We start from the raw sequence: 27626 nt of genomic DNA, 5'->3' as shown, positions 1-27626 counted from the left end.
TAGCTGCTGGTTGGAGATGCCCACGGTCACTTCCCGTGTCTGTGGGAAACCACTCTGTAATCCACAGATCTGAGAGCGTCTCGCCCTCCTCTGTTCCCGAGGCTGTGCTGCTTTAGGTTACCGGGCTGTGCCGTCCTGGAGCTGATTGTTACGTGACCGGGACACTTCAACTTCCAAGGAACTTAAATTGCTGGGTGAGGCAAGATTTTTATCACAAAGCTTGGCTTGGCTGTTGCCTCGGGGCAGGCTGCGACCAGCACCCGAGAAAACTTGCTTTGGGTCGTTTTAGGAGTTTACTTTGGTTTTTACTTGACTCTCAGTTCGAAAGTGGGTCCAGTGATGGAGTGAGATGTCAAAACTGGTCCCTGGGCTGGAAGAATGGCCAGGAGAACAACTTGAGCTGGCGTTGTGATAACCGGTGGTGCAGCTGTGCTCTGTGTGGGGCTGCAGCGTCCTCATCGTGGGGATGTTTGCTGCTTTTATTAGCGTGACCAGATCCCTCCAGGCCTGCTCCCTCGGGTCCGTGGATGTCAGCTGACATCTGAACCTTTCCCTGCTCCTGCGGGAACAGACTGAAGTGCCTGCCCACGGAAAAAGGACCAAGTGTAGGCTGCTTGAGGTCTGCATGGGAAAGCTCACCTAGAAAGGCCAAAGTGCAGAGTGGAAACAAATTTCAGGACCAATAAGTGTTAAAAGAAAAATTGCTGTATTTGTATTTCCCACAAATATCAGAAGCTAACTCTTGTGATACCAATATGACTGCAATCATAGCTCAAGAGGTAAATGAAACAATACTTCAAGGAAACAAACTTCTTACAGGTGATCTAAGCTCCCTTTGGAAGATAAGAGTAACCCCTAGTATCACATATCCATAAATATTATCTATCTGAAACTTGATTTATTTGCTTTTACAAAAGTAATTTACTTTTTCATGTGTAGATACAAACCCACGTTTCTTCTGTTATGTTTCCAGTCTCAATGTGCTGTTTACTACCTTGTTTTGGTCCGTTGTCAGTGTTTTTAAAAAAATGCTGTTAATCTTTACCTAATTCCACTAGTTTGAGTAAAATATATTCTTTTTTTTTTCCCCCCTCTTCTGTATGATGTCTTTATTGGCACACAACAATTGGTGGAACTTACACAACTTCCAGAAGCCTTTTTAGTTGTTTCTTGTAAGATGTCTTTCTGCCTTTTTGACTGAAATGCTGTTAATGTGCGTTATTGTCTTGTAAACATCTTCCTTCCTGAGTTTTCCTGCAAACTTTGGTCATCTGCCACTTCCCACCCTTTTCCTTTCAATTATTCTTTTTTCCCTCTTCCTTTTTTTTTTTTTTTTAAAACCCAACTCTTAGAATTGGTTGCTTGTCTACAGTCTGTCTGTTCCAGTGGAGAAGTTTCTTTTTCACATCTTGCTTTTGAAGATTTAAACTATTTACAGGTATAGAAGAGGTTCTCACAAGATCTTTATTTTGTCAGTATTTGAATCTGTTAAGTGCAGGAATTTTGGTGTTTGGGATCTTACTTGTGAAGCCCTTGAGAAGGAAGCAGCTTTGCTCCTAAGAGGAGGGGGGGAAAAAAAACACCTCCTTGCCTCCTCTTTCCTTGTCTGTTAACATCAACTTACTTTGTGATTCATGAAATTATTTGGTGTTCAGCCTAACAGGAATGGAAGGGAATACAACAGCGGAAAAAAGGGATGCACATTTATCGGTATTAGTGTGACCCCCAGCTAGTGGGGGTCATGCTGCATGTAATCTCTCTCCTTTCTTTTTGCCTTTCTGGAGAGTTAAATCAATAAGTTTCTCTGCATAGAGAAGAGGGAGACATTTCTTGCACTGGGGAAACATTATGGGATGGGTTGCTGCAGTTATTGATTCATCAGGAGGCAAGAGGCTGATCCTTCTGTGAGACAGCGTGCGTTTCTAGTGCACTGACATCTACCTGCAGGAAATGCTGCTGCTTCTGCATCCTTAGAGATCTGAAAAAAGTGGTAAACACCTCTTTCCACCTCTGTTCTTTCTTAATAGTTCTACATACGCTGTGTCTAATTTAATATACAGCTGTTTTCAGTAAGCAACTAATGCTATTTTCATGACAACGTTGCTTGCCATGAAAGAAAAGCACCTGTTATATAAAGGCAGAATAATCAAATCACTTTTAAATGAGAAATTTTTATTATGGGAAAAATATTAGGACTTTAAATAGGTTTGGTTTTTTTTTGTCTGTGTATATATACAAATACCTTTCAAACATATACTTACTATGTGTATGTGTATTTATCTCAAATATGTGTATATGTTTGAAAGTTGTTACTGGATGTAGCTGAGGCAACTGACCTGAAAACTGCAGCAGCAGCAGATCAGTCAAGGTAAGCATGTTGGCTTAGATGCCTTAATTATTTTACAGTGAAGTCAGATTTAAAACAAACAAAAAAAAAGGCTGAGGTTCTTATTTACTCTTGTATTTTTGTTGCAGAAGGAGATGAATATGCTCCAGAAAGAGAGACTGATTTGTTTTCCCCCCCTCGTATATTTGGGGAAAGTTTTAACTCAAATGTTACTTACTGCTGGGTAATTCTCAATGTGTAGGCAACAGTTTTATTCACCTCCTTGGTACAGGAGGGCCTGATTTGCAAATTTTCGCATCACGTGTCAGACTCAATGAGCTCGACAGGCTATTTGTGTGTGTGCTGTGGCAAACTTAATGTGCAAGTCCTGTGGGGAGAACAGTGATTTTGTATTGTTGTGCTGGTGTGTGGTGCGTTTTTGTTGTTGTTGTTGTGCCCAGGTGAAAATCTTTTATGGTAAGAGGGAGAAAGACAATTTTGGATGAATTTCCTCCACTTGGAGTAGTTTAGAGGACTTGATGAACTTTAGGCAAATAGGACCCCTTGATGTGCATGCAGATGTGCTGGCATACCAGCTGTTCTGTGGAGGTGAGGGATCTGCAAGGGAAATAAGCCCTCTTGATTTCCAGCCTTCCAGGAGCTGCATTTGATGCTGTCTAAAAGGAAGCTTCTAAATAAATCGCTTAGTGGGGTTGGTCCACTTCTATTTCTAACAAAAGCCCAGCAGAGTTAAGAATGCAAAATTAAGCAATGAAATAAAAATAAAATGATTGGAAATAAGAAGGAAAACTGGCAGACACGTGGAAGGAGTTTGTTTGTCTTCAAAAGACGGCGGCATTCGAACAGGTGATTATACCAACAGGCAGTTTGGGCTAATCCCCTCTTTCAGATTTTTATTTCTGCCTTAGGGAAGGTGGCAAAATCTTCTGGGAATACTTACAGCAATGGAAAAAGTGTGGCTTTACGCCCTGCCTCTCTACTCACCTCGCTCCCTCTTGCTCTTGTGACAGACAGCAGCAGAAGTTTGAGTAGGTCCTTCAGTACTGCTGTGGTGCAGAACCCAGAGGTGTGGGCTCTCCTAACTACCGCTGTTCTGGACTTTTATTTCAGTGTGCCTACTGTTTCCAGCTTCTAAAAGAATTAGCCCTGTAAAAGAAGAGATTAGGCTGGCCGAGCCCTGGCTGGTTGAAATGCACTGTTTGTGTTGATGGTGGCACATTCTGATTTGGAGGGCGTGTTCTCGTTCGGGGCTGATGGCTGACACTGCCCTGCTTGTGCTTGCTGTTCGCTTGGACGACAGCATCTTGCCCAGAAGAAAAATGAGTGCTTGAAGTATTGTTTCATTTATCTTTTTAGCTATGATTGCGGTCGTATCACAAGATTTAGCTTTTGATATTTGTGGAAAATATGAATATAGTGATTGTATTCCTGAGTGCTGGTACTGGCACTAACGACAGCGTTGAGTCATAGGACTTCACTCTGATATTTTATATAAAATATGTATTCAGTGTATGGCGTCAGTTCTGCTTCCGAGTATTGAGACAATGGGGCAATTGAGGCCAGTTTGTATCACACTTAAATGAATTTAGATTTTCGGTTTCTGGTATTAATGCAACATGGGTAGTGCCTGACTGAAAATATCTCTGTTGCACAAATCTAAAAGTCAACTCTGTAACATTTTTCTTAGGTGCTTAGTAACTAAAAGTTTTACAAATCCAAAAGTTAATCACTGTATCATTGGCTTCCCACTAAGACTCTCCCTGAGCTTGCAACCGACCTTTGGCCTTCCAGTCTTGACCTTTGCCACCGACCTGTGCAGGTTTTATGTCGGGCAAAGGCTCAGCTGAACCTTCTCGGTGTGCAGTGGGCCAAAATTCTGGAGCTCTGAAATGCCTTGTGTGTTTTAATCAAAGATTGCAATAATTCCTTCCGTCAGTAAGCTCTCGTGCCCCTGGAACTGGGTGTCGGCTTTTCTTTGGTGAGGTATCATCAGCTGTCTCTGCATGTCACAGTTCTCTGTGGTGGAGAGAGTGTGTGTGCCTGTGCAGTTCGTGTCTGGAATTGCCTCTGTGGTTATGCAAGGAAGAGATTCGCATGGCCTGAGTTCCTTGAGACAGCTCGGTGCTTTCTCAACTTTGCTCTACTCCCTCCCTTCGGTGGGTCGCACATCTGCTCACGGAGCTGGCTTTGAGGTGGCCAGAAGGGTGGGACTCTCTGGGCTTGTATTTCTGGACACTTTGCGCTGTCTGTGGATGTTTTCCTACATAAATTGCACGAAACCTCGGTTGCCAGTGCTTTGTTATTAATCGTACAGCTGGAGTGAGGGAATTCCTCGGGGTGAACGGGTCATGGGTACGAAAGTACTCGCATCAGTACAGCTTGTTCGGCTACATATCCAAAATAAACAATGACATAGAGGTGCTGCTACTACTACTACTACTACTAATTAAGTTTCTTCTGGGAGGGGGGGAGGGAAGAGAGGGCGACTAATCCAGCTTTCTATTCGCTAAATAACGTGCGAAGCTGGGTGGCACCCTAATGCAAAAAAGAAGAATTGTTTTACCTGGGAAAAACGGCAGTTGGTATCCTTAGCGTTTCCAGAGTGATGCATAGTGTAAACAAAACATTGCGTAAGCGCCGCTGCTGCTCAAACGGAGCACTTGCTGGAAGTCACGGAGCTTTTAGGAAGCCTCCCTGGATGCCCGGCTGCGCTGCGAGGAGGCTGCGAGCGCCTCGGAACCGGCTCTTGCCGATGGAGGAGGCCCTAAGGAAGTTGGAAACCAAGTTTTCTGGAGTTCCCGTTTAACCCTGTTATTAGGTGGGTGCCGCTGGCTGGGCTTTGCCTGCCGGGGGGTTTTGCCACGCCGGACTGCACCCGCTTGGGGCAGGGAGAAGGAGCCGCGTGTTTGCAGGCGAATTAAGGGGTGTAGTGTGGCAATTTCTCTTCAGCTCGTGGCCTTTCCAGCCGGCTGCTCTGCTACACGGCCTCCCCCTTCCTTTACTCGGTCATGAGGAAATGTCAGTGTACGGTTAATTATTGACGGTGGTCAGGCCTGAAACAGCCTGTGCTTGTCGAGGTTGTCACAGCCTGCCAAGTTGGTCGTGTTCCTGAATTTGCCTAGAACTGCCAGCATTGTTACAGTTAGGGGAACATTAGCAAGATGTTTTAAGCAGAGGGGTTTTATTTTGCTGAGACATGTCTGTGTGGTTTGCTGCTCGGTTTCTGCAGAGAGAAGCCTGACTGGGGGGAGAGGGGGAGGGCAAATTGTGAAGTGCCTCCTATCCACTGACATTATTTTATGAAAGTGCATTGATTAATTTATTTCAATGAACGAACAATTAATTTGCTTACTTCATTAGTTTGTTGGTACTTTCTTCAGAAGCGTAGAATTCCCAGCCTTGACTCTGATCAGAAGTCCCACATTTTATGTAGTTTAATGTTTTAATAAGCCAAATGTGGTCTTCCCAGTTCTCCGTGCTTCAAAGCCAGACGACTCATTCCTTCGAAGGAAACCTGTCTGGAGGTAACAGGAGTTGATGTCTCAGCCTTTCTCTTCCACATCCCCTGCACTATTCACTGGCAGGGTCTGGCACGTGAGGCAACTTCAGTGTTGGAGAACACAAACTGGAGAACTACAGACTCAACTGCAGCTTGTGTGTGCCACTGCCCAGGAGCAGCCACTGTGCTGGAGGGAAGTTATGATGGGAGGAGAAGAGGGCTTTAGAAATGGGTGTAGGGGGAACAGCCAGGCTTCTCTGAGATAAAACTGAAGGACAAGTCTGAAGCTACTCAGGTAGCCAGAGGCTGCCTGTGTACCTGTGCTGTGTCACCTGGGGATTGCACTTCTCAGTCCATCTTCTGATGGTTTTGTTTACCCTGCTTTGATTTGCATTCCGAAGGCGTCTTCTAGTGCCTGCATTTGGTTTTTTAAAAATTCCTAAATTTTAAAATGGAAGATGTGCACCAAGTACTCATGAGTGTTCAGGCTCAAGTAACCTCCCTGAAATGAGCACTGAAGGAGGGTTTTTTTCCCTTTAGCAGTGGCTGCTTTGCTCTACACATCCCTCTCTTGTTCTGCTGCTGGAGTTGTTAATGCAGATGTAGCCTGACAAGCTTCAGTTTGCACGAGGAAGTGGGAATAGTCTTCTCTAAGAAGTGTGCAGAAAGATGGATAAACTCAGTGAAATGTTTTGTGACAAGGTGTGTGTATGGGGGAGAAAGATCCACTCTGGTAGGTGGAAATGTGCTGTATTGTTTTTTTTCTGCTAGGAGACCTGGTGAAAAAAAATTACAGCAAAAAAAAACCCTGCTACATGATAACTCTTTACTCCTTCCAGTGTAGCTATACATAGAATTGCATTGTAACCAGAATCCCCCCCAAAAAAGCTCCCAATCCCCACAGACAAACCAACACAGGAAAAAAAAAAAACAGAACCCAAAAACCAAACCACCCACAACCCCAAACCAACAAAAAAAGCCCCCACACTGTGGCAGTGCTGTTAGAGTAGAGGCTGTTGTGGTATTTTCCCTTTCTCTTCAAGGTTTGTTGTGCAGCTCTGCTGACCGTGGGGCTTTGTTTTTGCCCGGGGAGGGGGAAATCAATTCTATTTATAAACTTACTTTCTCAAAGCAGAGGCCTCCAGAAACCGGTTGTGTTGGATAGTTACATGCTGTCCCGTTGGATTTCACGGCATATTTGTTATTGTACAGCAGAGAAGGTGCCCCTGTCCTGAAATGTGAATTGAGCACTGCGTGTGAGTGCGTGGCAGGGGTCTCGGAGCTGTCTCAGGTGCAGGACTTCCATGTGGCTGTTTCACAGGAACACCTCGTTCATTGGTCACGTGAAGACCCTGCAGCCTGTCCAAATAAGACTGACATCTTGAAGTGTATGTTTAAAAAAATGCAAGCAAAGTAATGGGGCTGATGAAGAGGTGTTTAGGGGAAGGTAAGAAATTAGATGCTTCTGCAAAAACCAAGGCCGTTTTTATTTTTCTAGATTAAAATTTTACTTTTTTTTTTAGTTCAGTCTGATTTAGTTCAGTTCATTATTGTATCAAAGTTTGTTCTTCCAGGGTATGTTATCTCTTCTATTTAGTGCTTAATTATATTTTTTTTTTGGAGTTGCTGCAAATGTTCTTGTGATAACTCAGTAAACACTTCTTATCTGAGAACAGAGCTGTTACTGTGGTTGGAGTTCAGGGTCATGTAGTTAAGTCTGTAAGAAACACACAAACTCCAAAAGATGATAGATAGCCTGGGGTTTGTTTTTTTTTTTTTGGTTTGGTTTTTTTTTTGTCCAACTGAAATTAATGTTAAAGCTGGGACTGTGTGCTTCTAGACCTTCTGGACTGGTTTGAACAGCATGAGCTATGGAAAACTTGCACTTTTCTGGAATGCTAGTGGTGTCTACAGGCTCAGGTGAGGATCTGAGTTGTCCTCTGGCTGTGCTGGAGGACTGTCCTCCCACCATCCTGTCGTGCCACGTGCATGTTGAAGAGTAAGCAGGGATTGTGGGGAAAAAAGCAAGCAGAGCATTTGTTAGCAGGAACCTTGAGAAGATTTTAAGGAAAAACAAACAACAAACAACCAAATATTATTTTGATATTTTGGTGTCTTTGGAGTAAATGTGGTGAATCTGGTATTTGAGTCATCCCAGAAGAACTGGAGGAATGGTAGGCTGCTGACAGAAGGTTTGGGTTGGCCTGAACTGTGCGTTATTTAAATATAATTATTATAGAAAACAGAGTATGTCCCGTAGTCAGTAATATGCTTATGCTGTGCGCTAGGCATGTTGTAATGGGGTATGTTATTTAGGAGAGAATTCAAGAATTTGGGGAATTTTTGCCTGTGTTTTGAGGTGAATAGTTGGTCTTAAATTCTTGGTGTGAAGCAGGAGGCTGGTGGCAGTCCCATCACGTTTGGTGGCGAGAGAGCCCAGCCCTTTGCTGTCTCCAGCCTTCTCCATCATCTGGCTCTGGGCAAACAGCTCTGTGGAGGAAAGGGCTTTGAAGTTTTCTGCCACAGCTGGGACAAAACCCATTAGAGGATGCTAAACCGAGGTGTTGGTATGATTATTTTAATTGCTCTGAAGATATCTAAATGCAAATTTGCATAAATCAAATCACAGCTTCAGAATAATTACGCTGTGCGTTTGGTTAGTTTTCATTTGATCAGAGTCGTTGCGATGTCTGGTTCAAGTTTTATGTGACTCATCTGCAATTTAAATACCTATTACCAGAATTTTCATGTGCTTGGTGTGATTAAGTGATTTAATTAAGGTATTATTGGTGTTGAATTCATCTCTGGGAGCTGATCAGACTGGTATAACTTCCATAACTTCCATGAAACCTTGTATGATGGGGCCCATCCAGGGCCTTTTTCTTAGTGTTTAACATTAAGTGACAGATAAGTCTAAGGCTGGTGTTTGACAGGTTTGGAAGGGGACAGCAGGGTCAGTGGAAAGAGGAAACCTGGAAGTTAAACTCAGTGCTTCTACCCCCTACAACTCATATGGGAACTTCTGCAGAGGGGTGGAATATAACCTGGGAAAAACACCTGCCTTTGGTGAATGGATTAGGTTACTGTACATCGTAATTTACTGGAAAGCTGTGGTTGTTTATGTGTGCATAGACATGCCCCTAAGTTATTTCAGGCCCCATCACATGGCTCGATCACTTTCGCTTTCATCACAGCGAAATTCTTCCAGCTTGGACAGTTGTGTCGTTGTGTGTCTGTTCTCTGAAGCCTGATGGTGCTTCCAATGAGTAGGTCGGATATCTTGTGTAACAGGTAGCTTTGTCTCACAATGAAGGATTTCTGAGTTGTTTTATGTCATCTCTGATAAGTATTTGAATGGGTTTTTCCAGTTATGCCACTGAACACTGTGGCACTTCTGTATGTGCAAACGGCGTGGGAGGTTTTAAATGAAACCCGAGTTTTTAATAGCACAAAGGTGGGTCCTGCACTTGAAAATTTACACTCAGTGGCCTGCTGCAGACCGTCTCAGTCCTGCCCTGTGCACTTAACTGCAGTAACCTGCTGCTGTCAAAGCCCATGTGTGCTGAAGTGTGCTCTGGTAAGGCATAAGGGCCTTGTATCAGCCACAAAAACCGAAATACGTCACTGGCTCATTTGGACTCGTGTCCTGATTTTTTTTTAGAAGCAGCAAGGATGTGTGTAGAATTTTCACTTGTTTTTTCTTTGTATCTTCTCCATAGGTATGGCCTCACAAGTCTTGGTCTATCCACCATATGTTTATCAAACCCAGTCAAGTGCCTTTTGTAGTGTGAAGAAACTCAAACTAGAACCAAGCAGCTGCGTGTACCACGAGAGAACCTACCCGCAAATCTACGTGAATGGTAAAAACTTTGGAATTTCTCCCCACAGGGTTAGCGCTTTCTTTCAGACTAAAAACCCGTTTGATAGACCTCGAGGACGGAACTTTTGGTTGCAGTCAAATGCTGTTGCTTTAAAAAATACTGCAGGTGCTACAAAAGCGTTGGCAGCGTGGGTGCAGCAGCCTCAGCTGGAGGCGCCTCGGACCGGGACGCAGGGAAGCCGGTCGGATCTCCTGGAAGGACCCCAGCGATGTGGACTGAAGCGTAAGAGCGAAGAGCTGGATAATCAGAACAGCGCGATGCAGATTGTCGACGAACTGTCCGTCCTGCCTGCCATGCTGCAAACCAACGTGGGGAACCCGGTGGCGGTCGTGACGACGGCCGCCCCCGCGAAACCCAGCGGCACGAGCGGGGATGGAGATTACCAGTTAGTGCAGCACGAGGTGCTGTGCTCCGTGAAAAACACGTACGAGGTTCTGGATTTCCTCGGGCGAGGGACCTTTGGACAAGTCGTGAAGTGCTGGAAAAGGGGGACGAACGAGATCGTGGCGATCAAGATCTTGAAGAACCATCCTTCGTACGCGCGCCAAGGGCAGATAGAAGTGAGCATCTTAGCGAGGCTGAGCACTGAAAACGCCGACGAATTTAACTTCGTGAGAGCCTACGAGTGCTTTCAGCATCGTAACCACACTTGTCTGGTTTTTGAGATGCTGGAGCAGAATTTGTACGACTTCCTGAAGCAAAACAAATTCAGCCCCCTGCAGCTCAAAGTAATACGGCCTATTCTGCAACAGGTGGCCACTGCACTGAAAAAACTGAAAAGTCTGGGTTTAATCCATGCTGACCTCAAACCAGAGAACATTATGTTGGTGGATCCTGTCCGGCAGCCTTACCGGGTCAAAGTCATAGACTTTGGGTCTGCCAGCCATGTATCAAAGACTATTTGTTCCACTTATTTACAATCTCGGTATTACAGGTAGGTGTCTCTTACTTTATTTATTTATTTATTTATTTATTTGTTTATTTATTTATTTATACCTTCAATGGAACAAGGTTTTAGCATTTTCTTAAGGAATTACTATTCCAGGTAAATAATAAGAATAATTTAGAAACAATAAGAACCATCCAAGAACGTAGACCACGCGAAGGTTAAGTGGCTGGTTTCCATTTTGAATGTGAATAGTTGCTTTATGGGTTTTGGTTTTTTTTTTACAGTGTTGTTTTGTTTTTGGTTTTTTTTTCCTGAAAGTATGTTTTTTGTTGCACTCTGAAGTCATCTCTTACTGTTATTTTGAGACCGCTGAGGAGGCTTTTTAAAAGGAAAAGAGAAAAAAATTATCTTTCTCTTGTTTGTTTAGGGTGCCTTTCCTGCCTTCCTAACATGATGATGGGTTTTTTCCTGTAAGCAGCTGGACAGTGTGCTACAAGTGCCATACTTCTATATCCTGTTGCTAGAGATTATGTAAATGCCTCTGTTTTTCTCCAGAACTTGTAAATATTTTCCCTAGTTCTTAGAAACTCCATTCTGACTGAGTGCCTGCAGCAGCAGTGGACTTCAGTGAACTTCTGGAGTTAGTGGATGATAGGATACTTAAATGTTTAAGGTGATACCAGGCAGGCATTTAAAGTGCTTTCTACATTTGCCTCAAAAGATGGATGTATGTTTTTGGTATTTCCGTTTGTTTGTTTTTCAAACCTCTCTTCATATAATTATCCAATCTACGTGACTTTCAAAAACTATCAATATTTAGTCCTTTTGTCTTCCTCCTAAGCTGAACTTGTCTTGACTGAAGACCTTTCTCAGTTCTGCTCTGCATCACTGGCAATAGTATGCCCTGTGTATTGCCTGTCTGCCAATTCAACCAAAATGCTAGTAAAATAGGATAATGGGTACTTTGAAGAAAATTTTAAATATTTTACAGCTATTCATTCTGGAAAGGAAAACCTGTGCAGTGCAGTTCTAGGCTTGATGAAATGAGTGACTGGAGTTCCTGCCGGAAGGATCTGACTATTTTTTTGGCCGTAGCTTGTAAGCAAGAACACTTCATGTACAGTGCTCACATAAAGTATTCCAGTTCATCACCTGCATTCTCCGTTTCTTAATTGCAAACTGCAGCAAAGGGTTTAAAAACTGCACAGAGTTCATCAACAAGAAAACTAAATTGGGAAACGACATGGATTGATGCGTGACCACGTTATACAAAAATGTGCACCAGAGGGAATAAGAAATTAAGGCCCTGGAGAGTCCCTTTTGGTGCAATAGCTGTACCCCACAGCAGATCCTGTGGGTTTGGGCCCCTCAGGATGAAAACTTGAGAAGATGGCATGAATTCTGTGAGGTTCTAGACAAGTGCAACCATCAGCTCTTCTGTACAAATCTGTAATCCAGCAGAGATACTCAAGGTGCGTGATCTGAGAGTGTTTTCCTGCCTATTTTTGGCTTTTTAATTTATTGAAGCAAATAGAGATTATTGTGAGCTGCTGCCACTTCTCCCTCCTCCCTCCCTGAAAAGGGGAGTCTGGGGACAGCCAGGCTGGGTGGTCCTATTGTGGTACTTCAGTCTCCACTATAACTGCTTTCAAATGTTGGTTTTATTCTCTTTCAGATGGCTCAGTAGACAGAGTGGTGTTGTGCTTATTTAGTTGCCTACATAAAAATGTAGTAGGTGTGGTTCTGTTTTACTTGGCTGGGTGTTTCCTTTGCACCTATAGTTCATATAGTTCATATAGTTCATATAGTTCATATAGTTCATATAGTTCATATAGCTTATATAGCATTTTGACCTCCTTATTGGGTTGCATTTAAGTGCTTTGTAAATATTCAGGCTGTTCCCTAGAAGATGGTGTTCTTTGTCTTGTATAGTTTTATCATCCTCCTAAAAAGTAGCATTTAGGTCAGTAATTTTTGGAAACTTTAAAAAAGGACATTAAAAAAAAAAAGAAAAAAGATCAGGGTCCATCTACTTGAATGGTTTTGGTGTTATATTTATATGAATATCTAAACTGTGGTTGAGATAATTTAGGGAAAAAAAAGGAAAATACTATATATCGAGATTATTTTCAGCAGAAGTTTTACTACTGAAAAGGTTCTTAACATGCTGGATTTCATCATAGATGCATAGCTCTCTACCAGTTGTGTGATTCAGATTAACTTTGTGTAGTTTGGCAGTTTGTCAACATTTCTCTTTATTCCTTTGGAAGCACCTGACCTGTGTAAATAATATCAGAAAATAGGGATTTTATTCAAAAGGTCTCAAAACAGAGGATGTCTCAAAAATAGGGTGGAGAAAAAGCTTTAAAGAATAATGAGAAGGGCCTTCAGAGAATACATTGTATTGGGATGGAATTTATTTTGCAATTTATTTTGCTTTTTGTCAATAAAATAAAGAGCTACTTCATAAAATATAACTGTACTTAAACGCTTTCTGTATTGGAAAAGGCTAGGAGTGATAGTGCAGGTTTGACTTGTTTAACTATGATAACGTTGAAACAAACCCTTTAAAAAAATGGAGCAGCAGTTGGGACTGCTACTGAAATATATTTCCCCCCACATTTCTTCTTTTTACCCCTTAAGCTCAGTGGTGGTGTGTGTTTGTTTTAAATTTGTTTTTTTTTTTTTGTTCTTGGGAGCATAGTGAGCGAATGATTGTGAGAATGGACTTGGTGGCATTCTCCACTGTTAGGGTGTTTATTTTGAACGCTGGTGTCACTGCTTTGCATCCCTAAGAGGAAGTGAGTAATGAATTGGAAAAATAAGTAATAAGAGGATTAGGACTTAAGGCATGGAACATAGTACAGCCAGGTGAATGGATAATGGGCTGCTGCTTAGCCTGTAGCACAAGGAGAGGTGACATAATGATCACTATTGGAAATATTGCAGTATTTTGTATGAGGAGAGGTCCTAAAAAAGTGAGAGTGATTGGATTTTAAAAGGGTACAAACAAGCAGAAAAACGGAGACAAACCAGGATGGAGTGATAATGACTTGATGCCTTCCTGTTTCTGTTTCAACTATGTCAAGCCAAGGGGAAAGAAGAAAATGGTTAAAACAAGGTTGAAAACCAGATTTTGACATTTCTTTACCTTTTGGAAACTCCTGGCTGTTATATTACTAGAAATAGTAGAGTGGGGATATGAATAAATACCAACTGCAAGGCACCGTCTGAAGTCACAGATGATGATTTTTTTATTTGCTTAGAAGATGAAATGTTATTCTCTGTACTCTTCCCCTAAAAGACGGTGTCTGTGCTGACATGCTGTTTTTGTGCTGCTCTGGATTTTTTAATAGCTGTGGACTAGAGAGATCTGGTATTTGAAGCCTTTTCTTTGCTGCTGGCCTCACACGTTAAGACCGTTGACCTTTAGTGAGTGATCTAGGGAGGTAAATAACTAGGCAGTGTGTACATTTTCAAAAGAAAATGCCCTTACATACGGCGTAGGTGATGCAGCTTTTTGTCATTTATGGGCATGGTATGATCAGTATGTTCCTATTCTTTTGGTCAGCTGTGCCCCAAACCATGAAAAGGGGAGTGTTGCATCCCGAAAGGGAAGCTTCTTCCCCCCCTTATCGCACAGTGAGGCTGTGGAGGAGCGGAATGAAAACGTTTATTTCTAAATCTGGTCATTTTGTGCTCATCTGGCAAGGCAGAAAGTTTTCCCAGGGCATGGTGTTTCCCTCTGGAAGTCATTTGCCTTGGTTTTGCCTCTCTCCTGAGGTGAGATGCATTTAGGGAAGTATGGATGAGAAGAGGGGCTTCCAAATGGCAGTGCCCTCCAAGAACAGTCAAATGATCTGTAATGGTCAGGGTAGTCCTGCCCATCTGCTTCAGGGAGCAAAGTTACCTTCATTTCTGTTGTCATGGGAAGTGTTGCATTCAGAGGTAACACATTGCTTTTTTTCCATGGGGAATCACCTTCATGTTGATTTAATTTGGGTTGTCTTCCTAGGAGGATTTTGCAAATGAGACTTGAGTAAACCTCACAGAGCTCATCATTCATAAAATCCTTCTCTTATCGTGGGCTTACCAGTAGCCACTGCAGGTGTAGGAGTGAGTGTGCTGCTTCACTGTCAGCCCCTGTTGCACAGCCTCCCAAAAGGAGTTGAACAGGGGCTCGTCTGGTTGCCCATGTGGCCACCTGGATGGTTATGTCAGCTCCTGTCTCCGAAGAAAACATCATCTCCATGGCGTGCCAGGTTATACTGCTGTTAGAGGACAGCTGGAAACTTCACTGAAAATATGTCTGGAGAACAAGCAGTCAGTTCCCTGATGGAAGGATGTTCCTGTTGGCACCCAGTGGTCCGTATGCAAACTGCTGATTAGCATAGGCGAATTCACTGGGAACGTGAGATGAGTGGGAAGCAACATAATTGATCTCCTTATTAAATGGGGCACCAGCTGAACCTGCAATAGGCTGGTGGACAACTTCAGTGCTGGCAGAATGGAAGGTGTCTGATTGTTAAGAGACATGAGTAGCTTGGAAATGTTTTTCTGCTCTGCTGGTGACAGTAGTCAGATATGATCCCAGGTATTCAGCAGTGCACTCCTAAGGAAAAGCAAGTGAGGGAAGAAGATGCACTCAGTGGAGTCAACTCATTCCTGAATCTGACAGGGATATTCTCCCTCCAGCCTTCCAGCTAAGGATAGTTGCTAATCAACAGAGTTGTTCCAGACAAAATGCCAAGTGTCAATAGTGTTGCAATGGAGCTCAGAGAGATGGAAAAATCGCTGTTGGATGTATTCCTGGTGGATGAGAGCAGGCTTTTCCCCCTCTCCTTCTCCTACCCTCCTCTGCTATGAAGGATCAAAGAGGGCAGAGGAAGAGTGACCGTCACCGTGTCCTGTGCTCCTGACACTGTTTTCACTTGCCCAGTCAGTTGTGCTGTGGCTCAGAGGGTGATTTGATCTGATGTGGGTCTCTCCTGTTTTAAAGGGTTTTGGAAAAACAATAAAGTAGTTGAACTATGTGGCTTAATTACTGCCCGTGAGCTGGGCTCCAGTGAGGAGGGCAGTGTGTGCTCTGAGGCTGTTGTACTAGAACAGCTTTTTTATTTATGACTTCTTCAGCTTCATGCTGAGTTTCAGAACAGACCAACAACAGCTTATGCTGGCTTTTTCCCCCCTCAAACTTACGCAATTTATTTGATTTCTTACGCACGTTCCTTCAAAATTAGAAGAAAATTGTCCTGCCCATAAATTCCCAGAGAGGCTTGTTTCTTCAGTGGCCTTTGTCACTTGGTTAGACATAGTCCCTGTCACTCCAGGGACTCCAGAGAACACAAGCTGACAGTTACTCCCTAAAATGTCGGGGTTTTTTAAAAAATGGAATGTTTTATCTTTCTAGGTTAGGGTTGTCAGCAGGGTAGGTTATTATGACTCAGTAACACAACGTTGCATCCGAGTAACTTGATGATTATCTATCTTCTCCTACCATCAGATCAACACTCAACTGCTGTATGCTTAAAATAGCACTTAAAAACCTGTATACAAATACCTATCCTAATACAGAATTTCTTTATGGTGGTGACCGAGGGGAGAAGTTGTGCAAAACTGACATCTCAGGATGGCAGTGTCTTTTCAAGTCCACCCATTACTCTCACATACTTGAAGTTTCTAAATAAGCTTTATCTAGAGTGGGATGCCTTGTTTTTTCTCCTTTCTCAATGCCTAAAATTATCGCTCCATATTTATTAAATTTGAGGGTTTAGACATTTAAATGAGAGGCAAAGCTCTATGAATAAATCAATTTTTTTCTGTCGGATAGGGAAGCACGGTTACGAGAACAAGCTAAAAATGCCTCTGTAAACAACTTGCACTTCAACATGCTAGCAGATGTTATTCTATCACTTTGAACTGTGCATCACTGAAGTGTATTGGGATATCTTAAAATAGTCAGGGGTGGTGGCCAGAGGCTCCAGACTTCTATAGATGGTGAGGCTGTTTCGCTGTTGCAGTGAAATAAGCCAGAAGTACGAGCTGCCGAGGTCGTTTGCTTGCTCAAGGTCAGCCTGTTCAAAGTCAGCTGCTCTGCTGTGAGCATGGTTACTGTCAGTAGGATATATAAGAAAGCCCTGATAATGTAAGGAATTGCCATTACAAGTGAATTGGGACACTTAGCAGGGTTTGGTTTTTTTTCCCCCCTCTCCCTTTAAAGTTGCAGAGCTGTGGCTGCTGGTTTATAACCTTATCTGAGCGAATGGAACTTCATGTGAAGATAAGGTTTTGGGGCTTGTGTCTGAGGACAAATTGCTTTATTGACCTGGCAAGACTTTGTTTGCACTTTTTGCGTACTGCTCATTACATTTTTTTTTTAATTGAATTCCCATTTTCAACTTCTCTAGTTCATGATTGCTAGGACCTGAACCATTATGAGTATAATCCAGGAGTGGCAATCTTGGCTCATCATAACTTCATGTTTATGTAACTGCTTGATAACAAATGTATTTCCAGTTCTCTCATTATTTTCTAGTCAACATATCATGGTCTCTAATACCTTATTATTCTCTGTTCATAGAAGCAGAAAATAAGAGTAGATTTTTTTGGTAATGGTGTGTGGTGTTTGATTTTGTTGTGTTTGTTTGTTGTTTTATTTTTATTTTTCTGTAGAAAAGAATGGCAGGATTACTGTAATTTGGCAACTTCGGGGTGGTTTGTTTGTTTGTTTGGGTTTTTTTGTGTTTTTGTTTTTTTAATTTAAATCCTCTCTGAAGATCCAGAGGAGAATTGTGGGGGATGGGAGTGGATGAAATGACACCCAGCCTTCAGGTTGGTTGTTTTTCTGAGCTAGAGGTTTTCTGAGTAACATAAGCTGGGGTAACACATGAACCATTGGAAGGTACCGTGGAGTTTCTAGTAATGCCAGCCCAGATTTCAAGTTATTCACGATGGCTGGAGCAACAACTTAAATCAGAGTTCAGATGAGCGGTCTCTTGATCTTTAGATTGCTTCAGTTCTGGCAGAAGGGAAATTCTTTCATAACTCTGAAGGCAAAAAAGCTCTTGCTTCTTGCTGTATTGCATTTTTCCTGAGGTTGAATGATAGACCTGTGTCTGTTTGTCCTGGCTGAGGTTTTGGGAAGCAGCTTTTATTTTTCACGCATTAAAATAGGCCTGCCGAAACGTGATATTTGCGTCACAAAGGTCTGTTCATCTGCGCGTACGTGAGCGTGGACGTATCGGGTATCTCAGCTGCAGAAAGCATCAGTAGTAGCTGCAGTGTTGTAATTGTAAATGCTGTGTCTAATTGCTCCCACTGGGCCTCTTTTTGAAAACGTGGCTGTGCATTCCTGTCCTGAGAGCAGAACAGCGCTGGACCTAAATCAGCGGGGTGGGAAGTGGTAGAGGTTTCTGACATAACTACATCCCAAATAACTTGGGATGTAGTTAAGTAAAATTACACTTTGGATGAAAATAAGTTGCCTGAAATGTCTGGACTGGTAAATGTTATACTGTACATTTGAAGGTCCTTGATCCTGCAAGTGTTTTGGAGGGATTTTTTTTGTTTGGACCGTTAATAAAATAGCTTCTAACGAGTGAGATGGGATTAGTGGCCTGGGAGAAGCAAGCCAAAAGCATTTCACAGATAAGATTGTCAAGAAGTTGCATTCTGAGACTATGATGTTACCTTAAGAACGTTTCCCCCACTGTAAATACCAAGGATATTTCTGTTGTCCCAGGACAGTGCAGAAATCTCTCACAAAATATCGTGTCTTTCCATGGTTCCCTTTATTCAGAATTGCCTTGTTTTGAATGCCTTCTTGGATGTTTTGGAGAATCATAGGGTCTCACCCTCATAGTAAATCTTCCTAAGTGTTCAAAATACTTAAAACCAGCAAATACTTCGTGATGAAGTCTTTCACAAGAGAATGCTTTATTGTTTAAGTGTAGTGCACACAACTTTATTTTAATGCTGAAGATTCTAAATTAGTGTGAATTGAAAATGTATTTTAATTGCCCAAAACCGATTCTAGGAATTGAATTGGAACAGGTTTGTTGGTTTTTTTCATTATTTTTATTACTTGCTTTCAATAAAACTGAATTCCCTGATAACTTCCAAACGTGTGCATTTCATGACTTCTTTGAAAAACTGCAGGCATCACATCAATTATGTACAAGGCTTTTATATAAATGCAACACTGTATTAAGTTATTAAACTGCTGTTTTATCAACTGGAAGAACTAGTAGGGTATGCTGTAGGTTGCAAATCAATAATAGCACTTGACACTTGCCAGAAATTTGATGGCAAAAGCAATGTTCACGCTAACAGCACTGAATGTTGTTCTCAGTGCCCTTTTTGATCCCCAGTAGTGTTTAAATTTTTGAGCTCTTGATTTTCTCTCTTTCACTTCTTGCCATCCAGTCAAGATCTAGTTTGTATTTTTTATAAAAAGTACGTTATTTGCCCATGAGTATTTCAAGAGTGTTTTTAACACTTCGAAGTTTTCTTCACCATTTTCACATGCTGTCACTATAAAAATGGTTTCTGAGCTGCATTTAAACATCTGTGTCTTCCAGGTAGCCAATTTTTTGAGTTCACTAAGCCGAACACCACCATGCCAGCTAAACCATATCGTGAAGTGCCACATCTCCTTGTTCACTGGGTGACTTCACCACTTCCCTGGGCAGCCTGTTAGTGCTTAGTCACTCTGACAGTGATGAAATTTTTCCTGTTTTCAACCTGAACCTTCCTTGGTGCAACTTGGGGCTGCTTCCCCTTGTCCTGTTGCTTGTTGTTTGGGAGAACAGGCTGACTCCCACCTCGCCACCAACCTCTTTTCAGGTGGTTGTAGAGAGCAATAAGGTCTCCCCCAAACCTCTTTTTCTCCAGGCTAAACTCCCCCAGCTCCCTCAGCTTCTCCTCATAGGATTTATATTCCATCTTTGTTGCCCTACTCTGGACACACTCTCTCTAACATGCTGGACACAGCATTGTGTGGAGATGCAGCTGGTTTTGAACGTTTCACCTCTCTGGAAGAGCAGCTAGAAGTGGAGCAGAGGGCCATTTTCTGGTAACAAGAGCCCTAGGAAGTAGAACAGGAGGATGTAATTTGTAGATTATATGGTATGGCTTCTGGCTGTGCTTTGGTTTTTCATATAGCCTTGAATTATTTCAACAGTTTCCAGTAAGAAAGTTCTCTTAAATTGAAAGCTTTCCTGTACACACAAAGTAGCTTGGGAAGGCTCTGTAGTTAAAGTTGGTGTCTGTCTGACTCTGCTGTGTAACTTCTGTAGAGAGAGGCATGAAAAAAAATCAATCTGATGCTGAAGTTCATTTCTTGCTGTTTCTTTACTGGTCTCTTGGCCCCACCAGTAGATGAACTGCGTGAATCTTCTCTCACTGAGCTGGCAGTGACCTGTATTTTTCATGGCCAGCACCACTTTCATCCCTAGCATTGCCTTGTTCTGTGTAGTTTTCCTGTTTAGAGGCAGTGTATAGGCAGAGGTTGTTTTGCTGCTAAAATCCTACCAAAAAAAGACGGGGAACTGACAGAATATTTAACGAGGGGAAAACCTGCAACTCCGCAGGGTGTTACACAGCAGGATAATTAGGAATTAGCACGTGTCGTTAGTGGCAGAGCACTCCACCCTGCCCTCTGAAGGGCTGTCCCACAGGGGTGGTTGCTGGTGGAGCGGTGCCATGGGCCATTCGGGTTAGTCAGTTTGTAGCCATGCAGTTGGTTGCCTTCCTGAAAGAACAACTTCAGGATTTCCAAGCCAAATTAGCGCTAATTTTGTTTACACTTCGTCTCTGGTTCTTCTGAGGTTTTGTTGGTTATGATTATTAAGCATCTGTACACGGGAAGCACTTTTTCTTCTTTGTATTTCTCCCTGTAGCAGCATCATTAGCCCGTGTACAAATACCATCAAATGACTCCCCCCGACCCTTTTCGGATGTCGAGGGATCTGACATAAAATTAAAAGAGAAGCCCCTAAATTTAGTCTGATATTTAATTTCTTGAATGGGATGGAGGTCGTGCCTGTATGCCATTCCCTGTTCTGCAGCTGTTTTTTGACACTTCAGCACTTTTCTTTCTGCGTGTACGGAGGACTGAGCTGACGTGAGACCCCTGACTGTGCTGCAGGCCTGGATGAAATAATGCCTGTGTAATACCTGTCCAAGCATTTCCTTAACCAGTGTGTATATAGGTCATGTCCCCCCAAGGTACAGAATCTGTAGCAGTTTAACCATTTTGAAGAAGATGGTGTTATATGAATTAGGAGTATCAAATGCCAAACAGTATCCTCAGCCCTTACCCTCTCCTTTAATGACACTTCTAGTAGAAGCTAATTGCTTTGTAATTAGTGCTGTTTCCTCTCCCAGCACGGGAGACCTGTAATTTCCTAGTTTGTGCATGGTCCTTGCTCTGGGTTTCCACGTGTTTCTGGTGGTGGGTGCCAGGCTGGTGCTCAGGGCAGGCGTGTTGAACCTCCCCAGGGATGAGTGCAGTGAAGGAGCAGTGTTCCTGCTGTGGAGGAGGTCTATTCCTGTGGTTTAGGACACAAGCAGTGCCAGTGACATGCTCAGAAAAGCACCAGGGAACATCTTGTTGAGCATCTTGAAGATGGATTTTGAAGATCTTTGCTTGGCCCAGAAGTGAACTGGAACCAATGTGGTCATGAATTGCATCGTTTTTGTGTCTGAGGCATGTGTGGAGTTGGATGCAACAACTCATTTCCCCTTGCTGTTGTGCTTTGATTTAGCTTTGCTTCAGAAGTTTATAAAGATATTTTCAGACATTTTTTTCCCCTTTCATAGCTGTTTTTTCCTGTGGCTGTGCCTTAAGAGAGAACTTTTGTGAGACAATAGTTTGTCAAGTAAGTGACTTATGGGCTTTGAGGTGAATGCAAAAATGAAAGGCAGTAAACAGACTGGTGTGGTTTAGCAAATCAAAAAGTACAAGTATTCTGTGGTTTAGTTGCAGTCATCTAAGTGGATTCCTTTTGCAGTTTTAAGTTAGAGTTATGCAGCTTAATTTTCTTCTGCACAAGACAGTGCCCATGTAGTTCTTAAAGATACTTTGCATGTTTTCTTTGACTTTTTCATTAGAGAATGGTTACAAACTAATCTCTGAAATTTCTCTCTGTATTTTACACCAATAACTTTCCAGTGGGGAGCTGTGAGGACAAAGAAAAGCACCTGGAATAAAAATGGACCATGACCAGCTTGTTGGAGGGGACGTTTAGCGGGCTGCTCTTGCACTTCTGAAATGGGTAGTGCGAGAAACTCCAGCAATAAGAAATCCATTGATTGTTGGGTGGGTGTAATCTAGCAGGATTTTTGGAAAAACTACGGAGCTGACCTCTGAGCTTTCTCATCTGGCTGGCTAAAAGTGCATAAAGTGTGCATTCGTCCCGGTACCACTGAACCTTCAAGTGCCTCAACCCAAATCTGACAGGAGATCAAAGCCCTGAAGGTGCCAATACCAGCACTATGAACAGTTGCTGCAGAGTAGAGGGAAGATTCAAACTGGTGATCCCTGCAAGGTGAAAAGGAAGAAGCTGGCACTGCTCTTTTGCAGTAGCCATCTGGCTGCTCGGTGTGTGTGCATAGCTCTGGGCTAACTAAATCATATGCTCGTTGCCTTTGCACGCTGTAGAAAACAACTCAGAGGTCTAGGGTTGTTCATTCTTGTCTGGGGAGAGTGGTAGTGCAAATCTGAAAAAGCAGCAACAACAAAGCATAATTAAGTCCAGAGGTTGTTGATCTGCTTGTTTACATTTGTGCAGCATGACAGCTGATTCTCTTCTTCAGCGGGATGGGGCACGGAGACTTGTGGAGTAATGTGTGAAAAGCTTCCTGACTTCTAAAATGGAAATGATTTCCTGATGTTGACTAAGCATCCGTGTTCTTAGTTCTCTCTCCAGCTCGTTGCTCAATTCTTGCTTCTCATGACCGGCACCGCCACTGCAAGAGGAACAGAAAGCTCTGCAGACGGGGCAGGGAACTTTATTTAACAACACAAGACAAAACTGCTGGACCCCCTCGCTCCCCACCCAAAGCCAAACAAAAAAAAGCCTCCACCCAGCAACCAACCCAACCAACCCAAAAGCCACAAACCCCCAAAAGACATCCCCACCCAAAATGTATGGGGGAATGGGAAGAGAGTGCTCAGAATCATGTCAGATAACTGTAGCTGGACATAGCTGTGCTCTACAGGACTGCCCCCTCTGAGCAGTGCTTTGCTGTATTTAATTTTTCTTCTGGTGTGTGATTTGGTTGGGTTTTTTTACCATCCCTCCAAGAAACAAATATTTTATAGTGTCTTACCTGCTCTAACTAGTGTGCAGTATTTTGTGCCAAACTTCCGTAGGTGTGAGCCTGTGAGTAAATATCTGAAAAATCAAAATTAGCCCAGATTTTTCTAAAATACACTCACGGTGCTTGACATCTGAAATACTGAGGTGTGGGATTCTTCCCATATTTCTGCTGAGCACTGTCCTTTAACTGCAGCAGCTCGAGCAGATGCCTCTTTAGGGCTATCAGTGCTGCAAGGTGCCCTCAGGAGTTCAAGTTTCTGCCATTTCAGTCTGGGAGGGAAAATACTTTATGCCTTTAAATTGACTTTTGGGTGGGAGTCGTGTTTACCTTATTGGTGCAGCGTAATTAGTTCTGTGCTTAGGGAATTCTTCCCTCGTTTGGAAGCACGTGGCTCTCCTGGGAGCAGTGGTCAGGTGCTATTCTGTGCCATGGGAGAACCACACGAGGGTCAGCATCTCCCACCTAGGAGCGCGGAATGCTCACGGAAAGGGGGGTTTGAGCAGCTCCTTTTGCACCACAGGTGGGCAGCTCCCTGCTCAGGAAGGGTGGCTGGCTAATCCGTGGAATTATTTGGAGTTATTTAAGTATGTGCAGTTAAGCAGCCCCAGCTTTGCTGCCTTAAGAACCTCTTACGCAACTGGACCCTTCCCACGCTCCCGTCCGGCTCAGGGCGACACCGCGGGCACGGTGGGATTTTTAGTGTGCAAAAGAGGTAGGAACGCAAAGGGAGTCACTGAAAATGTGCCAGCACGAATATTTTCTTTTGCACAGTCAAAATGTATTCCCCCCCCCCCCCTTTTTTCCTAAATCTCTTGTGCAACAGTTATTCTATTTTTTTTGGTTTTGTTTTTTTTCTTACACTGAATGAACTGTTGCATGTTACTAAAGAATTGGTAGCTGAAAGGGATTAATGCCCATTTCCCTGGGTATTAATCTGGGATGTGGTTTAACACAGTCTTTTTTTATTCTTTGTCAAACTCAGCTGTTAAACTGGATTTTAAAGAAAACATTTTAGTCGTTGTTCTTTTCATTTATAATCAAACTAAATTTCCAATTTTTTTCATTTTTTATTCCTTGCCAAATTTAGCTGCTAATTTAAACTGGATTTTAAAGCAGACAATTTAATGTTGTTCTTTTCATTTATAATCAAACTAAATTTTCAATTTCTTTTTCTTTTTTAGTATCCATGCTCTTTTTTTTTTTTTTCCCTTTATTGGGCTCATGTGTGACTTGCCTAAGAAAAATGTGCAAACTTTGCTGTGCTTTGAAACCTGGTTTGTGTATTTTGCACAATTAGGGGTATCGTTTGTGATGCTCAGTGGTAACGTTTTTGATACAGCTTACAATAGTAAAAATAACTATTAGACACCCATTCTGTCGAGCAGCAGATGTATTTCAGGTAGACCTAGATGTCATTACAGTATCCTTTGCTTTGTAAAGGGGGATTCTTCCTTTGCTTAATCTCATTATTTCTCCTATATCAAACGTAACCCATTCAACAGAGGGCTGGATGAGGCAAAGGGCTGCCAAATACACGTGTGAGCCTCTAACAACCCTCTGCAGAATATGAAACCAGCCCTGGATGATCAAAGATCCAGTCAGAATCCAGTCTGTGCTAGTGGTGGATAGCAAAGGCACATTTATATTGGTGATTCCTGGTACGTTCTCCTGGCTTCTGTAGTTGGACATTTTGTGTCTAACAGCACATTAGAGGTAGTTTTTTGTGCCTTTTTTTTTTTTTTTTCTTCCTATGGCATACACTTCTGGCCTGGCCAAATTCTGCAGTGAAGCCCCCTCCAGCCCAGTTATGTTTTCTGCAATAGATGTTGTGTTTTGCTGTCTGGAGAGGTCCAGGGTGGGGAGCTGCTCTGTGGCACAGCAGACAATTTTATTGCATGAGTGACCAGCGCTTTGAAATTGGCTGCTGATGTTGCTGAGGCAGACAGGAGCCCAGGAAAACAGGGTAAGTTGTGTTGGAAAGATGGTCTCACGAAATTTTCCGAGCAGCCCTGGATGAGTACAGTAGGGGAGCACTTTTTGCCAGTACACAGAAGGAGGGAACTGTATCAGCCTGTCCTGCCCCTAACAAAAATGTTTTCTTTGGGTTGTGTTCCTTGTGTACTTTAACCTTGTTGGTGACTCCCCTTTGACCCTTCATAGAGATATTTTGGGGCCCTTCGTTAGGAAGGCCTGTGCTCTGTCTCCCACTTGGCATTATCAACATCAGGAAACGGGGAGTGTGGTTGGGGGAGGAGGAAGGAAGTTAGACTTCAAAATTCCCCAGTTTGGAACCAATTGGTTGTTGTTTTTTTTTTTTAATTGTTTTTGTTCCTGTTACTAAGCCTAACTTTAAAATAAATTCCCTTTATGTGAAGTACAGTAGGAGCAAACTATGACTCCAGTTTCATGTTTGGTTTTTTTTTTCAGTTTCTCCTGTGTCAGCCGTGTGTTAGGAAGTGGGGTGGAGAAATTGGGTGCACAATATCTCTTAAGGGCTGCTTTGGATCAGAAAAATGTAAAGGTTTTCATGGGAAATATTTGCTGAGAATGCAGAGCTGGATTTGCTTTCCCTAGAAATCATCTGGGAGTTGAGTTCTAGGCGGTAGTCAATTTTCACAGCATCTAAACTGAAGCATCTTTAAACTGAAAAACAAAATCACCAATGTTGAAAAATCGGATGTTAGGTTCTTGGTTGGCTGCAAAATGTGTTTAGCCTCCCAACCTGTGACTGATGTACAGTCTAATTTCATTAGAACAGGTAATCCTGTGTCATGCATCTCTTGAATGTTCTTTGCAGCAGATTTTTTTTTGTGTTTTTTTTAGAGCACTTTGGGAACAAATTCATGATGAGCTTGTTGTAATAGTTGCACACAGGATAAAGAAAATAGCTTATAGGTTTGTTCTGGAAATGATGACTTGACAGTAGCCTCCGGCAGTGGAATTTAGCTATCAATAGTGTGTTAATCCAGTTAAGTAGAGAGCCTTTCATAGGGAAATAAGGGTCATGTGTTGTAGCTAAATAATTACCTTTAAAGTAATCGCACAGCTTGTAAACATTGCCTCGATATTTTCGTGATTTCTTTTTTTTGACACAGTTATGACACAGCAACAACTCCTTACTGCAGCAGTGGCACAGGCAGTGGCTTTGGGGGGTATTTATTTCAGAACATTCTTATCTAAAGCTGCGTGGATAAGTGTAAGCGTTGACTTCATCAGCTGGTTTTTGCTTGTTCCTGTTTACTGTTTAGAAGATACCAAAAGTGTGACAATTGTAATTACACTTGCATTTATACCCCACTTTTAAATCATAGCAAGCTTGCATTGAGGCATACTGATGATTTGGAGAAGTTTATGAAGCCAGTCCTCTTTTATCTTCAGTTAACTCCTATTGTAACTTCAGTCTCTCAATTCATAGATTTTTAACATACTCCTCTTTTTCCCCATGCTCAACAGTGAAACAAAAATCCTATGATTTCACTTGTCTGAATCTATGAATTGAGGGTGCTGCTGCAGAGTCCTTAACCCCTCCAGATGTAAGACATTTGAGCACAATTGTTTTGTTTCAGATGTTTGAGGTTGATTGTAGGGTTGTTTTTTTTCTCCCCTTCCCCACCTAATGAAACTATAATAATTCAAAGTTGAACCTCCCCCTACCCCCGATTTTGGCAGATAAAATCGGATGATGCCTCTTAGGTTGGTTGGTTCATGTTCCTGATAGTTTACCATGCTGATAGTTTACCTTGGTTGGAAAGATGATGGAATCAAGTCAGTGGCAACCAGTTCATGTGCCACTTTACTTAAATATGAATTTAAACTGAAATCAGGGCTGTGCATTTGACTCTATTTTTTGTCGTGTTTTAAAAAAAACAAAAATGATTTAGAAACGGGTCTGGCATCTTTGAGAGACCTTCACACCTGTAGTGTTAAAAATCACTAAATAGACCTTTTTACATCAGGTTTCACTACTGCAGCTCCATAAATGTGCTCCACTGTTACAGTTGGCAAAAAGAACACTAGTTAGTCTGTGGAATTGTAACCACCTTCGGGAGAAAACTTAGTAACTGTAATGCACTTTATTGCTACCTGGGGCTTAATGAGCCTTAAAGTGAACACTCTACTCTTACACTGACCATCCTTGGAGAACATAAAATGGGAGCAGAATGTAACAATCTCTGTTTTGAAACAGGACCATCTTGCCTTTTATTTCAAAAGACAGTTGTTTGAGATCTCTAAGGTAAAGGCCTGTTTCCCTGGGACTTCACCAAGGCAGCTTTTTGTCTTTAGGTACTCACAGTACCATGCCTTAATAAGTCAGTGACATACTTTTGTAGACTATAGTGATTTTTATCTTCAGATTAAAAGTTATTTCAAAAATGCAGCTTTGGGGATTTTTTGGATGTCTGCTGGATTTTATGCCTTCCTTGTTGGGTTATTTTTAGTTATAATTTATGTTTAGAAAAAATCTGTAATCTTGAATCATAGTACATGATTTGCCTAAGGGCATTTGCAGCGTCAGAGCCAGAAAATAATAATAATAATAATAAAAGTTTGTCTAGTTCTGAAATGACTAATGAAAGTACTCATATTTATCCTTATGCTCTAATGGACTCTTCCTCATAAGGTTATGTTACTGGCTTCTAAGTCTCTTCTATTTTGAATTTGATGTAGATCTGATACTGTTCTTGT

At 42.3% G+C, this 27626-nt stretch overlaps 1 protein-coding gene across 4 annotated transcripts in view; it reads left to right on the top strand.

Moving 5' to 3' along the window:
• HIPK3 (homeodomain interacting protein kinase 3) overlaps positions 1-27626 on the top strand; it is a 68074-nt gene that overhangs the window by 5199 nt on the left and 35249 nt on the right. For 3 of the 4 annotated variants that reach the window (XM_050335062.1, XM_050335064.1, XM_050335063.1), the window contains exon 2: positions 9566-10661. In XM_050335062.1, coding sequence (XP_050191019.1) covers positions 9568-10661 — 1094 coding nt within the window. In that variant the 5' untranslated portion in view covers positions 9566-9567. Of the gene's footprint in view, positions 1-5052; positions 5166-9565; positions 10662-27626 lie in introns of those variants that run through there. The other variant, XM_050335065.1, reaches the window with a different exon arrangement.

The sequence above is a fragment of the Myiozetetes cayanensis genome, unplaced genomic scaffold (assembly GCF_022539395.1).
Source record: "Myiozetetes cayanensis isolate MyiCay16 unplaced genomic scaffold, myiCay2020 scf6-25, whole genome shotgun sequence".
NCBI classification, from domain to species: domain Eukaryota; kingdom Metazoa; phylum Chordata; class Aves; order Passeriformes; family Tyrannidae; genus Myiozetetes; species Myiozetetes cayanensis.
The sequence above is the reverse complement of the archived record's forward strand: the minus strand, read 5'-3'. Positions and strand labels throughout refer to the sequence as shown.